The 15,639-nt window shown below is 44.6% G+C and overlaps 1 protein-coding gene across 1 annotated transcript in view; it reads right to left on the bottom strand.

Annotated features, from left to right (window-relative positions):
- myo16 (myosin XVI) overlaps positions 1–15,639 on the bottom strand; it is a 301,066-nt gene that overhangs the window by 39,797 nt on the left and 245,630 nt on the right. Inside the window, exon 26 of the mRNA XM_048598425.1 lies at positions 15,335–15,540. Coding sequence (XP_048454382.1) covers positions 15,335–15,540 — 206 coding nt within the window. The remainder of the gene's footprint in view (positions 1–15,334; positions 15,541–15,639) is intronic.

Genomic DNA, 15,639 nt, shown 5'->3' on the forward strand with positions numbered 1-15,639 from the left:
GTCTACAAAGAACAGGACCTTGTACACTCATTTATGTAATTTTCAGTACATACAAGAACACTATAGTGTAAGCTAAACTGACATTCCTAATTTTTTTTGCTAGTGCAATTTGTTCGCACGCCTAGGATCATTTAACATACATTTGTCCAATTGCAGAATCACCGCTAAAGTATGCAGCTGTCATAACAAAAAGACATTTTGTCTATCACATAAACAAGTATCTACTATGAATTTCAGAGCCAGTAGATATATACCCTGTATGTTCCAAAGACTGACAGATTGTATCAAAAAGTTTATCCAGTTGATTGCTTACAACAAGTGGGGCAGTGACTGTACTTGTGCCTGCAAAACTCAAAACATAGTGTCCAACAATAAATGTGCTTCTACAACTGTTTTCCCAAAAAAAAGGTAGAAGATAAAAATCTTTCAAAAATGTGTCTTTTTCCAGCAATATCCAAACTCGATATTACTAGCCACTAATTTAATAAGTGATGTTTTGATAGTGCTTGTGTCACCTATGCTGTAAAGGAGGCCATGCTACTTTATTTTAGGGAGGGAGAGTGAAGGTTGTATCATATCTGTCAACATTTTTTTACGATAATCAACAATATGATAGTCAAAACAAACATTGAACGATTATACAAAACAAGCTAAAGTCAATGCATTATTGCTTTGGTGTGTGAATCAAACTCATCTGATTCCACTTCACTGGTAGATACACAACCCTTGTTCATTCCTACAGACAGGATCACTCCCACTGTTTGTAAATAAAAACTGTTGCAAAAGGCTTCTCTTTGCTCACTGCGAACAAAAATCACACAGCCACAAACGAAACTCATCCAAGTTTCACTTTAGCTAATTGATATGGAAAAGTCAGAGGTCAGATTGAAACCAACATGACTCGGCTCTTAGAATCCCTGAGAGAGCTTTTGTCTCTGTGATTCGACATCAGCATGATGCTGTAACTGTGTATCACACCAGGGTTCAGTCACAAACATCAGCTTCTGTTACTCAGATCCCAGTGAAACCTGACAAGAGAGCTGGCAGTTGATCAACAGCAGAACATATTGTTGCTGTGCTAGAAAAAATAACATCAGATGATATGGCAAGGGAAGGTGGGGAGCTGGCTTTGATCCAGAGATCAGATCACAATGCCTTTCTAGCCCACTGTTTCAGTTTCAATGAAATTAATATTGTCTTCTTATCTTACAATGTTCACCATGCAGGCAACACACAGGATGTTTACTGTAAAATGAAACCAAACAAAACATGCAAACAGTTTGAACGACCTCAAGGGAACAAATGTCCAACAGCTAGGTTTGAACATCTTAAAATTGTTCCCTGGTTTCTTTCTGTCTAATAATATCCATTATAGCATTTGAGAAGATATTGGCCTCAGTTCAGAAGAAGGGTCCCTTGACTCGAAATGTTAACTCTTCTCCCTCTGCAGATTTGGCCCTGCTGGGTTCTCCAGCAACTTCTGTTTTCCTTTATTACTAAGCTAATGAAAGTCATTCCAGATCCTTACAGACACCTTGAGCTCTTAAGGAGGTGACCTCATTTTAGATTGTGACTGAAATGGCTCCCTAAGTGACCACTTTAGCTCTAAGGTAGCTGCAGGTATGGAGCATGTGAGATAAGCAGACACTCTATTCAATCATCCAGGCTGACAAATCAGAGTAGGATTGAGGGAATGCTGCTGTCAAAGACATTTTTCACGTAAAAAAGTTAAACTGCTTAATTGGGTGTAAACTGTCCCATTGCATTTCTCAAAGAATTCCACTAGTATCTTGACCAATGCTCCTCCCACCAAAAATTAATGAATTGCATGTTTTGCCATTATTAGGATTTTTGCTTGTCAATGTAGTAAGAGTGACCACTTTTCAAAAGTAACACATTCATTGTGAAGGGGGTCTAGGCCCGAAACGTCAGCCTTTCTGCTCCTATGATGCTGCTTGGCCTGCTGTGTTCATCCAGCCCTGCACCTTGTTGTCTCATATTCATTGTGAATACATTACAAGGTAATATATTCATTTTAATGGATCCTATTGCAGTGACAGGATGCTATATAAATAGATGTTTGCTCTTGTACAAAGCTCAATAGGAGCTCAAAGATCATGAGCTTATTTCCTGATTCAGCTCTTCATCACCTTCCAAAGTCAAGATCGAGTTCAACAACTCCACATCATTATCATAGGCCCTTGCATTGATGTTACAGTTCTGATAGACTCAACTTTTGATTGTTTACTCATCCTATTACCACCTTCTTTTTCCTTGCACCTTCAACATCTTTGACATTCACTCTCACGTCTTCCATTCTCTTGTAGATATTTCAGTTTGTTCATTCACAGGATTGTTTCAGTGAAGGAGAGGATTATCCAGTTCACTGAATTCAGGCCTTTCACTGCCTTTCTAAATAGTTAAACAAGTTATACTCTCCTGCCTTTTCCTCATAAGTCTGCGCAGTTTCCAGATTTCCAGGCAGTACATTCCCTATCCTAACTACCCTCTGTGTGGAAATGTTATTTCTCCAGTTCTGAAGAAGGGTCACTGGATCCAAAATGTTAACTCTGCTTCCTCTCAACAGATGCTGCCAGACCTGCTGAGTTTTTCCAGTGATTTCTGTTTTGGTTTCTATTACGAATGGGAACATTCTCCCAATCTTTGTCCATACATCTTATGATTTTAAAATATTCTATCTCTTCTTAGCTTTTTTTCCCTCTTAAAAATGAGGACAGTTCCTCTATCTTCAATCCATCCTCATAACTGAGGTTTCTCATCCCTGGTGTTATTCGTATATACCTCTTCTGTACTGTGTCTGATGCATTCACATCACACTATACTGTGATATATGAAACTGCATAAAATACTTCAGCTGAGGTCTAACTAGTGTCTTGCCCAAGTTCAACATCATCTCTTTGCTCATGCACTCTACGCCCTATTAATAAAGCCGAGAATACTGCAGACATGTTTAATCAACTTGTTCAGGCACTCAATTATGCAGAACACTACAGATGCTGGAAATCAGAAGGAAACCCAGAAATTGCTGAAAACCCTCAGCAGGTCTGGCAGGATCTGTGGAGAGAGATGGGAGTTAATTTTTCAAGTCCAATATGACTCATCTGCATATTATAACACACCTCTGGAGAGGGCCTGCTCTTCCTAGCCCAGAGATAAGGAAACTTCACCACACACATTCCGAGGCAATAATACTGTCTGTTTTATTAGCTACAGCAAACATTTTATTATCCGGCACCTAATGGACCAGGAGTGTGCCGGTTGATCAAAAATCCCAGTTGATCAAGAGATCCACGTTATCAATGTAAAAACACACACTAAGTAATAGCAACGTGATGCAGGGAGTATACATGTCACTGTCATACTTTATTTACAGCATAAATCTCTTAAATAATAATGCAACTTTGCCTTAAATAAAATTCACCAGCAGATAGCCTTCTCACTAGCACCCTCAACTGACGACTCGGACATTGCGGAGAGTACAATAATGCAGCAAACTTCTGGTATTTGAGCCAGTTTATCGAGTGTGCTGGTTCATAAGGTGCTGGTTAAAACAAAGTTTGCTGTACTCTCTCCACCTGATCTGTGAATATATACACCCAGGTCGATCTGCTTCTATACCCATAAAGAACTGTACCCCTTATTTTATATCATCTGTCCACTTGCTTCCTACTAAAGTGCACTGCTTCACACTTCTGTGCACTGAACGTCATCTTTCAGCTATCCACTCACTCTAACAACTTGACTATGTTCTTTTGGTAGACTACACTGTAAGCCTAGACAACAAGGTGCAGAGCTGGATGAACACAGCAGGCCAAGCAGCATCATAGGAGCAGAGAGGCTGACGTTTCGGGCCTAGACCCTTCATCAGTTTACAATGCTTCCAAATTTTGTATCATCTACTTTGAAATTGTCCCTTGCATACCAACATTAACGAATCAAGAAAGGCAACTGTCCTGGAAGTGATCTCTATGGGACTCCACTAGTAACCTTCCTCCAACCTGAAAAATATCTATCGATCTTTACTCTCTATTTCCTAATGCTCAGCGAATTTGGTATCCACATTGCTACTGTATCTTTTATTCCTTCAGCTATAAATTTTCTCATAAATCTTTTTGTGCAGCACTGAGTCAAAAGCCAGATCAACAGCATTACCCTCATTGACCTTTTCGAAAAGTCCAGCGACTTTGTTAAACAGTGTTTGCCCCTCAGAATTAACATCACTTTTCTCCACGTGACTACTAATTCTATCCCAAATACTTTGGCCCTTGCCTCTTCCCTGTGTCTGTACTTGATTAAGGCCGGGACATTTTAATTTCCCTCTCTTTAATTTTCTTAATTAGCTTCCCCTTAAATGCGTCTATACGATTCTTTGTAACTACTCTCTGTGTTCAAAAGTTCCACATTGTCACTACTCTCTGGGTCTTCTTCTGAAACACCTATTTGATTTTTTTAGTGACTAAGTTCTAGTTTTGCTCTTCCCCACTAGAGAAAACATTTGCTTTGTATTGATTCTATCAAAACCTTGCATAAATTTTTTAAACAATCTTATACATAACCCCCCACAACTTTATTTTTCCAAAAGAAAAGACCCCTAGTTTATTCAACTATACTTGATAGGTATAACTTTGTAATTCTGGTTTCATCCTTGTCAATCTGGTTGCACCCTATCTGATACCTTAATATGTATTTAATGTTGAGAGACCTTAACGGCTTAATTAACGTTCTATATATGTGTAATATAGCCTAATATAACCTTTAAGATAGAACTCTAGTGCTAGGTTTGTTTTATTTATCGTCTTATTAATGACCACCGCTACTTTTAGGTTAATTCATGTGTTTGTACTTCCAAGTAACATATGACTTCCTTGATCTTCCTACTAAAATGTAATGTCTCACACTTACCAATAATAAAATTAACATGCCCATTAGATGGTGTTCTGCAAAATTATTAATTTCTTGCAATTTGTTTCAGTCCTGATTGAACATCCTCACCCTACTCTACAACTTGAAGCTATCTGGCAATTTCTTATAAAGATGCCTCTAATCTTACAAAGAATTTTGATTTTCCTTTATATTTCTGCTGTGCAGCATTTTCTTTTAATATCTGTTGTATTTCTGGTCGCCTGTAAAATGCAACCAGTTGTGCTCTGGACCAGCATATGGAATTCAGCACCAGGTGGTAGGAACATGGAATGTGCAGCATATCTGGATGAAGGGAGGAGAATTCTGAACAATGACGTCACTTAGGCTTGCAGTGAAATTTTCCAAAATCAAAACATGTTTAATTGAACAGGAAAACATACATTGACATATCAAGACATGCCACTGAATCAGTGTCCCAGACTGATTGCAGCACCAGACTCAGTATAGAACAACTTTAATCAACAGTGGCCTTTCTAGATGTGTGCAAGTGACTTTCATCCTGCTGTATCAATATAATGACCCTAGAGACATCCCTTGCTGAGGGCAGGATACTATCACAAGAAGGTCCTCTTACAAAGCCAAGTTGGGATTGTTATCAAATTGTTAACCCAAATGGATGACCCAGTGCTAGTTATTACTTACATATATTAAGGAACAAAGCTCAGAAAGGGATATAAAACCACTGTGCACAAGGACATTGCTGTACAGTGGGGGTCTGCAGCCAGAAAACTGTGACATGATCAGTTACAGGAAGTTGTGCAAAAGAATTTGTTTAGCGGATCAATTACTAAGCTCCTGAGCTCCTGCATGTGTGTCTAGCTAAAAATGTGACTTCTATACTAATGCTTAATAGGTTAATGAAGGGTTCCCACAGAGAATGGAAATTTCATTCAATGCTTGTTTTGTAACATTCATAGTTTGAGTCCCAATTTTTGAGTGGAGTGAAACGGCCTTCTAAAGAATCTTATAGTCTTTCCAGGTGTCAAGGAATAGGAAGAGTGAGTGGGAAAATGGTCCTGAAATCCAAGATCACTCTTGATCGTGTTGAATGATGAAGAAGGCTTGACCAGTCACATGGTTAACTCTGCCCCCAGTTCTTGCATTCCTGAGTATGCAGAGTCTATACGAAAACAGAAATTGCTAGAAAATCTCAGCAGGTCTGGCAGCATCTGTGGAGAGAAATCAACTCCAATTTTCCAGCAATTTCCGTTTTTGTTTTTGAATTCCAGCATCCGCAGTTTTTTTGTTTTTTTTAATTGAAGTCAATTTTTGATTGCAAAGCTTCAATCATTAATGTAAGTTGTGAACAGCAGTGGCTCCAACACTCATCCCTTAGGACTCTATTTCCAACTATTTGCCATTCTCACTAGTTATATTTTACTCCTACTATCTGCTTTGTGACCTGCAGCCAACAGCAAGCTGGTCTGCTACTTATCTGTAAACCAACATTCTCCGACTACAACATAGAACATAGAATAGTACAGCGCAGTACAGGCACTTCGGCCCACGATGTTGTGCCGAACTATTACCCTAAACCTAAGGTCTATCTAACCTCCACCCCTACCTTATACTATCATCCATATGCCTATCTAATAGCAGCTTAAATGCCCCTAATGAGGCCGACTCCACTGTCCTCTCCGGCAATGCATTCCACGTCCCTACCATTCTGAGTAAAGAACCTACCTCTGATGTCTCCCCTGTATCTACCTCCACTCACTTTAAAACTATGCCCTCTCGTAGTAACTTTCTCCACCCTAGGAAAAAGTCTCTGGCTGTCCTCTGATCATTTTGTACACCTCTATCAAGACTGTACTAATTTACCTGTTGTGTTGTACTAGGTCAAAGAGCTTTGTGAATTTTTCAATATTTTGGATGGGGCCTGAAAGTAAGTGTCTGAATAATGAGTTGGGAATAAGATGCCGTCACTCTGACTTAATGATTTTAGTGTTCATCTAAGCGTCATGTTCAACAGCTATATCCCTGAAACGGGATATCAAAAGCCTGGGAGTTAAATGAGTTGATTGTGTTTGTACTATAGAAAACCAAGCTTACAATAATTAAAGGGGAGGCCCATCGCAACTAAAAGCAAGTGTTTGAAATCGATCTAAAAGTGATTTCAATCAGTAAACATTCAGTCATGGCACAAAGTAGCAAAGAGCTGTCTTCAAGATTTTACAGAACTGCTCTAGTGGCCTTGATAAGAGGTGACATGTCATTTGTTCACAGGAATCTAGGAGACCCTCCAGCCAAACTTTGTGAAAGCAGTGAGACCACTTTCTCCAGCTATTTCCTTTTTTAGACCAGAAGGCATGTTGGTCAACACTGGGTAGCCTAATCCTGAGGGCCTGGATGCAGTGTATTGGCATTTATGTAACCCCTTGCCCAATCATAGGATGTCCCAAAGCCAGTGAAGTATTTTTGCCATTAAGTCACTGCTATAATGTAGGAACAAAGCCAGCCATTTTTCACAAATCAAATTCCAACAAACAGTAATATGAACATGACAAGATATCAATCTGTTTTTATGATTTTTTTTCAGTGATAAATATTGAACAGGACAACTGAGCTCCTCACTCTTCTCCAAAGTGCGATGGTGATGGGTTTGCACTGTGCAGAGAGTATCACATCAGCAAAACTTGTCCTGGTCGGTAGGGAGATATTACACAGATAACACAGTGTAGAGCTGGATCATCACAGCAGGCCAGGTAGCATCAGAGAAGCAGGAAAGTTGATGTTTCTGTTTGGGGCCCTTCTTCAGAAATGGGGAGGGGGAAGGGAGCTCAGAAATAAATACAGAAATTTTGAAACTCCCCCTCCCACTCCCTGGGTGACATGTCCATCCTGGAGCTGGAGGAACACAGCAGGCCATGCAGCATCAGAGGAGCAGGAAAGCTGACATTCTGGGTCGGGACCCTTTTACAGAAATGAGGGAGGGGAAGGGGGCTCTGAAATAAATAGAGAGGGGGGGCAGTGATAGCATGTAGATAGTGGAGCGGATAGGTGGGAGAGAAGACGGATAGGTCAGGGAGGCAGGGTTGAAGCCAGTAAAGGTGAGTGAAGGTAGGCAGTGGTGGGGATTTGTCAGTGAGGTGGGAGGAGCGGATAGTTGGAAGGGAAGACGGACAGGTCAATGAGGCGGGGATGAGGGGGTGGGGCGCTGGTCTTGGGATGAGGTCAGGGTGGGGAGATTTTGAAGCTAGTAATTGCCACATTGAGACCATTGGGTTGTGGGCTCCCAAGGCGGAATATGAGGTGCTGTTCCGCCAGTTTCCGGGTGGCATCGTTGTGACACTGGAGGAGGCCCAGGATGGACATGTCACCTAGAGAGTGGGAGGGGGAGTTGAAGTGGTTCGCGACTGGGACGTGTTGTCGCTTGTCGCGAACTGAGCGTAGGTGTTCTACAAAGTGGTCACCGAGCCTCCACTTGGTTTCCCCAATGTAGAGGAGGCCACATCGGGAACAGTGGATACAACATACCATATTAATGGATGTGCAGGTGAACATCTGTTTGATGTGGAAGGCTTTTTTGGGGCCTGGGATGGATGTGAAGGGGGAGCTGTAAGGGCAGGTGTAGCACCTCCTGCGGTGGCAGGGAAAGGTGCCGGGGGTGGTGGGGCTAGTGGGGAGTGTGGAGCGGATGAGGGAGTCGCGGAGAGAGCGGTCCCTCCGGAAGGCAGATGAGGGTGGGGAGGGAAATATATCCTTGGTAGTGGGGTCAGATTGCAGGTGGCGAAGTGGAGGGGAATAATGTGTTGAATCCGGAGATTAATGGGGTGATATGTGAGGACAAGGGGAATTCTGTCTTTGTTGTTATTGCGGGGAGGGGTGTGAGGGCTGAGGTGGGGGAAACACGAGAGATGCGGTCGAGGGCGTTTTCAACCACTGAGTGGGGGGGAAGTTGTGGTCCTTGAAATACGGGGACATCTGGGATGTTCAGGAGTGGAACGCCTCATCTTGGGAGTAGATGCGGCGAAGGTGGAGGAATTGGGAATAGGGTGTGGCATTTTTGCAGGAAGGTGGGTGAGATGAGGTGGTGTTAGTAAAGTGGATGAACTGTTCGAACTGCTCGTGGGAGCACAAGGCGGCACCGATACAGTCATCGTTGTAACGGAGGAAGAGGTGGGGGATAGTGCCAATGTAGCTGTGGAAGAGGGATTGTTTCATGTATCCTACAAAGAGGCAGGCATAGCTTGGGCCCATGCGGGTACCCATGGCCACCCCCTTAGTCTGTAGGAAGTGGGAGGAGTTGAAGGAGAAGTTGTTAAGGATGAGTTCAGTTAAGCAGATAAGGGTGTCGATGGAGGGGGACTGGTTGGACCTGCGGGAGAGGAAGAAGCGGAGGGCTTTTAGGCCATCTGCATGGGGAATGCAAGTGTACAGGGCTCCCATGAGGAGCTCGAACAGTTCATCAACTTTACTAACACCTTCCACCCCAACCTCAAGTTCACCTGGACCATCTCTGATATCTCTCTCTCCTTCCTGGACCTCACTGTCTCCATCTCTGGTGACCACCTTGAAACTGACATCTATTTCAAGCCTACCGACTCCCACAGCTACCTGGACTACACCTCCTCCCACCCACCTTCCTGCAAAAATGCCATCCCCTATTCCCAATTCCTCTGCCTCTGCCGCATCTGCTTCCAAGTTGAGGCGTTCCACTCCCGAACATCCCAGATGTCCTCGTATTTCAAGGACTGCAACTTCCCTCCCTTCAGTGGTCAAAAACGCCCTCGACCGCATCTCTTGTGTTTCCCCCACCTCAGCCCTCACACCCGCTCCCCACAATAAAATCAAAGACAGAATTGCCCTTGTCCTCACGTATCACCCCATTAACCTCCGGATCCAACACATCATTCTCCGCCATTTCCGCCATCTGCAATCTGACCTCATTACAAAGGACATATTTCCCTCCCCACCCTTATCTGCCTTCCGGAGGGACCGCTGTCTCCGTGACTCCCTCATTCACTCCATACTACCCACTAGACCCACCACCCCTGGCACCTTTCCCTGCAACTGCACGAAGTGCTACACCTGCCCCTACACCTCCCCCCTCACCAACATCCCAGGCCCCAAAATAACCTTCCACATCAAACAGATGTTCACCTGCACATCTGCTAATGTGGTATATTGTATCCACTGTTCCCGATGTGGCCTCCTCTACATCGATGAGACCAAGCGGAGGCTCGGAGACCGCTTTGTAGAACACCTATGCTCAGTTCGCAACAAACGACAATATCTCCCAGTCGCGAACCACTTCAAGTCCCGCTCCCACTCCCTGGACGACATGTCGATACTGGGCCTCCTCCAGTGTCATAACGATGCCAACTGGAAACTGCCTTGGAAGTCTACAACTCAATGGTCTCAATGTGGACTTTACTAGCTTCAAAACCTCCCCACCCCCGACCTCATCCCAAGACCAGCCCCCTTCTCATCCCCGTCTCATTGACCTGTCTGTCTTCTCTCCCACCTATCCGCTCCTCCCACCTCACTGACCAATACCCACCACAACCTAGCTACAGTCACCTTTATTAGCTTCATCCCCGCCTCCTTGACCTGTCCATCTTCTCTCCCACCTATCCGCTCCACTATCTATATGCTATCATCCCTCCCCTCTCTATTTATTTCCGAGCCCCCTTCCCCTCCCCCATTTCTGAAAAATCTCTGAAAAGGGTCCCAACCCGAAACGTCAGCTTCCCTGCTCCTCTGATGCTGCCTGGCCTGCTGTGTTCATCCAGCTCCACACTGTGTTATCTCAGACTCCAGCATCTGCAGTTCTCACTATGTCTGAGGGAGATATTATACAGTTGAGATTACATGAATCAGGGATAATGTTATACCAGTCCAGGTTGCACCAGTCAGGAGTAATGACACAACAATTAGAGTTACACTGGTCAATGGGAATTTTATACCAGTTGAGGTGACACTGATTAAGTCAGTGAGCAGTAGGAGGAAAGGAGTGGCTTATGTAGGAGTGAGCAAAAATGCCAGCATTTAGAATACTGGACCAAAATCCCTGGGCAATGCTCTGGAATACACAATCATGGGGATAGCCGTCTGGAGCCTTGGTTCAGTTAGAAATCCTATTCACACCTCAACCCTAAAGGAACAATGAACCAGATGTAAGACAACAACTTCAGACATCTTGGACTCTTCAGAGGTACCAAGGCACTCAACTTCAATTAATATTCATTCGCAGAAATACTGCACATTCCACTGAATCAAAACACCTTTACACCTACTCTAAACTATCAGGAAGCCAATTCACCACAAAGGGGACAACAGAAACACAATGGATAACACAGATTTGAGAGGTGATAATGGAGCACAAAGTCCGTGTAACTGCTGGCTCTGAGCTGGGAAAGAGAGAGAGAGAGAGTCACCCCTGCAGCTAGCAACAGAAGAGGGATCCCAGACAGCTACTCTCCCTGAGAACGATCTGCACAGCTATATCCCTGAAACAAGGCTGTTCGGTACCAGGGGAACCTATGGCAACCGACCATGACCAGCAGATCTAACGACCGATATGACTGACATGGTCTCAGACACATCCTGAGGTGAAAACTGGCTCATGAAACCACCACAGAGTAAGAAAACACAAGTTCTCAAACCAGTCTGAGGGCCTACACCGTCCAAAGTCTTCAGTGAAGCACCGGCTAGAGAAAGTAGAAACAGCCAGCTGTATTTCAAAATCGTGTTTATCCCCAGTGGTGAGCTTATTTCCTAGAGAACCGAAGTGCCCAACCGAGCGAGCAGGGAGGGGAAGGTGGGTTGGTGACAGTGCAGTGAACCCCAAATTCAGGAAGTCTGATTAGAGTGTCTGTGTTTGAAACTACTATTTAGGTTTCTAATGGTAACTAGCCTGTATTAAGTTAATAACTGATAGTATCAGTTTCACTGTTTTGAATTTGTCTCTTTTTATCTCTTGTATTTTATTCACCTTTGTGTTATCTGTTTATTATTTTTGCCTTTTTATTTCTTGTGATATACTCATCTTTGTACTTAATAAACGCAGAGATTCTTTGCCCTGAAACAACTGTCTACCGCCTTCTTCACTTCACATTCCTAAATTAAGTGCAGTGTCAGAACCAGGGACGTGGTGGGTGATCCAGGCTGCCGGAGAGGTCTGACATAACAAGGTGTAGAGCCGGATGAACACAGCAGGCCGAGCAGCATCAGAGGTGCAGGAAAGCTGACGTTTCAGGCCTAGACCCTTCTTCAGAAAAGGGGGAGGGGAAGGGGATTCTGAAATAAATAGGGAGAGAGGGGGAGGCGGATAGAAGATGGATAAAGGAGAAGATAGGTGGAGAGGAGACAGACAGGTCAAAGAGGCGGGGATGGAGCCAGTAAAGGTGAGTGTAGGTGGGGAGTTAGGGAGGGGATAGGTCAGTCCAGCGAGGACGGACAGGTCAAGGGGGCGGGATGAGGTTAGTAGGTAGGAGATGGGGGTGGGGCTTGCGGTGGGAGGAGGGGATAGGTGGGAGGACAGGTTAGGGAGGCGGGGATGAGCTGGGCTGGTTTTGGGATGCGGTTGGGGGAGGGGAGATTTTGAAGCTTGTGAAATCCACATTGATACCATTGGGCTGCAGGGTTCCCAAGCGAAATATAAGATGCTGTTCCTGCAACCTTTGGGTGGCATCATTGTGGCACTGGAGGAGGCCCAGGATGGACATGTCGTCTGAGGAATGGGAGGGGGAATTGAAATGGTTCGCGACTGGGAGGTGCAGTTGTTTAGTGCGAACCGAGCGTAGGTGTTCTTCGAGGCAGTCCCCAAGCCTCCGCTTGGTTTCCCCGATATAGAGGAGGCCACAACGGGAACAGCGGATACAGTATACCACATTAGCAGATGTGCAGGTGAACAAATGCTTGATGTGGAAGGTCTTCTTAGGGCCTGGGACGGGGGTGAGTGGGGAAGTGTAGGGGCAGGTGTAGCACTTCCTGCAGTTGCAGGGAAAAGTGCCGGGTGTGGTGGGGCTAGAGGGGAGTGCGGAGCGGACAAGGGAGTCATGGACAGAGTGGTACCTCCGGAAAGCAGATAAGGGTGGGGAGGGAAAAATGTTTTTGGTGGTGGGGTTGGACTGCAGATGGTGGAAGTGTCGGAGGATGATGTGTTGGATCCGGAGGTTGGTGGGGTGGTACGTGAGGACGAGGGGAATTCTGTTTTGGTTGTTATTGCGGCGAAGGGGTGTGAGGGATGAGTTGTGGGAAATACGGGAGACACAGTGGAGGGCGTTCTTGACCACTGAGGGGGGGAAATTGCGGTCCTTGTAAAACGAGGACATCTGAGATGTTCGGAAGTGGAATGTCTCATCCTGGGAGCAGATACGGCGGAGGCGAAGGAATTGGGAATAGGGGATGGCATTTTTGCAGGAAGGTAGGTGGGAGGAGGTGTATTCCAGAATATTCCACAGATTAACCACCCTCTAACCAAAAGTTCCTCATCTCAGTTCTAAAGTGTCCCTTCACTCTGAGGCTGTGCCCTCAGGTCCTCGTCTCTCCTACTAGTGGAAGCATCTTTCCATGTCCACTCTGTCCAAGCCATTCAGTATTCTGTAAGTTTCAATCAGATCCCCTTTCATCCTTCTAAACTCCATTGAGTACAGACCCAGAGTTCACAACCCTTCCTCATATGTCAAGCCCTTCATCCTCGGGATTGTTCTCGTGAACTTCCTCTGGAACCCCTCCAAATGTCAGCACACCCTTAGATTTTGGCCCAAAAATACTCACAATATTCCAAATGTGATCTGACCAGACCTTATTCAGCCTCAGCAGTAAATCTCTGTTCTGTATTCTAGTCCTCTTGAAATGAATGCTAACATTGCATTTGACTTCCTAACTGCCAACTGAACCTGTATGGTGACTTTAAGACAATCCTGAACTAGGGTTCCCAAGTCTTGGTGTTTCAGATTTCCAAAGCCTTTCCCCATTTAGAAAATAGTCTACACCTCTATTCTTCCTAACAAAGTGCATAACCTCACAATTTCCCGCATTGTATTCTATCTGCCACTTCTTTGACCACTCTCTCAGCATGTCCATGTCCTTCTGCAGCTTCCCTGCTTCCTCAACATGACCTCTCCCTCCACCTTTCTTTGTGCCATTTTGTTTCTGAGCTCGTCATTGCGGACCATTTTGATAAAGAAAGCCTTCAGACCTAAAAGCCAGAGCATCTGTATATCTGGGTGAACATAGACACACCAGGAATTAAATGGGGAACATTTACTACAATATTTTACTGGAATATATCATTACATCAAAAAGTGATCAGAAATGGTTGTGGGGGATGGGGGGGGAGGTAGGGGAGTCCTTGTAATCAGTAAAACTGAACTGGACAGCCCCTAAAAATGTGTCTTGTAATGAGAGATTAACTTGCACCCACTGAACTGAATTTTACCCTGGAGAGAGGGTCTTCACCTCTGAGGTAATGTCAGGGTCGAGCTTTAGAATCCCAACAGTGTGGAAGCAGGTTATTCGGCCCATCAAGTCCACACCAACTGAAGAGCATCCCACCCACTCCCACCCTCCTATCGTAACCCTGTTAATCCACCCATCCTGCACATCCCTGGACACTATGGGGCAATTTAGCATGGCTAATCCAACCTAACCTGCACATCTTTGGACATCAGTCTGACCACCTCACCCTGCAGCCAGAAGGAAACGCAAAAGGTTTGTGAGCGCTTTGAACCTTGGGGGATAGTTTAATGCAATCAAGCTGGACTTTGAGGTAAGTCTGGAGTCTTACTGGGCTAGGCTGACAAGCCTTGGGAAGGGCAGGGGAGGTTGGGGTGGATAAGGCATCAGGCAAGAAGAAGGTGGTGATGAATGGGGAATGGAGGCAAGGCCAGGTCCCTTCCTAGACCAGCCACCAACCTGGCCCGTGAAAGGGAAAGGACTGGGCAATTGGTGCCGCATTGACCCAGAGCAGATAAAATAACATTTGGGGAAGGAGATGACCCTCACGTAGCTACTAACTGTCCATTTCAAGGCATCAATTCACCATGGATGGGCAGGTAAATTGACTCCATCGACATGGGTAAAACAGTAACAGAAGCGGGGGGCTGATAGTTTTGTTTGGGTTAAAGTGACACCTAGTGTTACAATCCCCACCCCTGCCCGCTTTCCCCTTGTATCTTCCCTGCATAATAGACATAGCTTCACCTCACACTGATACACTTAATACAAGCTTCTCACCCACACATCACACAGAACTGTACACAAGCAGGATTACAGTAAATGCAAACTCTTTTCCTTTAAGTTAAACTACAAAGGCATTTTCCCATCACAAATACTCAGTGCAAACTAAACCTAGATGGTGCTGCAGCTATCACAATGAAGCATGCTGCAGGCATGGTTGTGCTTCAGAACATGATCCTTGGTTACACTACAAAGAGCCTACCTCGTGAGGAAGTCACTGAAAGATAGCCTCAAAGGGTATCCATGGCGGATCATCTTCACCATCTCCAGGACACCAATGTACTGCAACTGAGCTGATACATAGAAGTTGTCAAACATTTCAGCCTGCCTGGATGTGTTGGGTTTGATGCAATGCACAAAGTGAGGAGTTGAATTCTGGAGCTTTCCCATTATATCACGAATCGAACTCTACAAGGAGGAGGAAAGCAAGAAGGATTTAATACTTCTTTTCCATTTGGATCTCTAAAAAAGATTATTTTTGGCAAAATTATTATTCATCATGAGAAA

The sequence above is a fragment of the Rhincodon typus genome, chromosome 6 (genome assembly GCF_021869965.1).
Source record: "Rhincodon typus isolate 14 chromosome 6, sRhiTyp1.1, whole genome shotgun sequence".
Classification (NCBI taxonomy): domain Eukaryota; kingdom Metazoa; phylum Chordata; class Chondrichthyes; order Orectolobiformes; family Rhincodontidae; genus Rhincodon; species Rhincodon typus.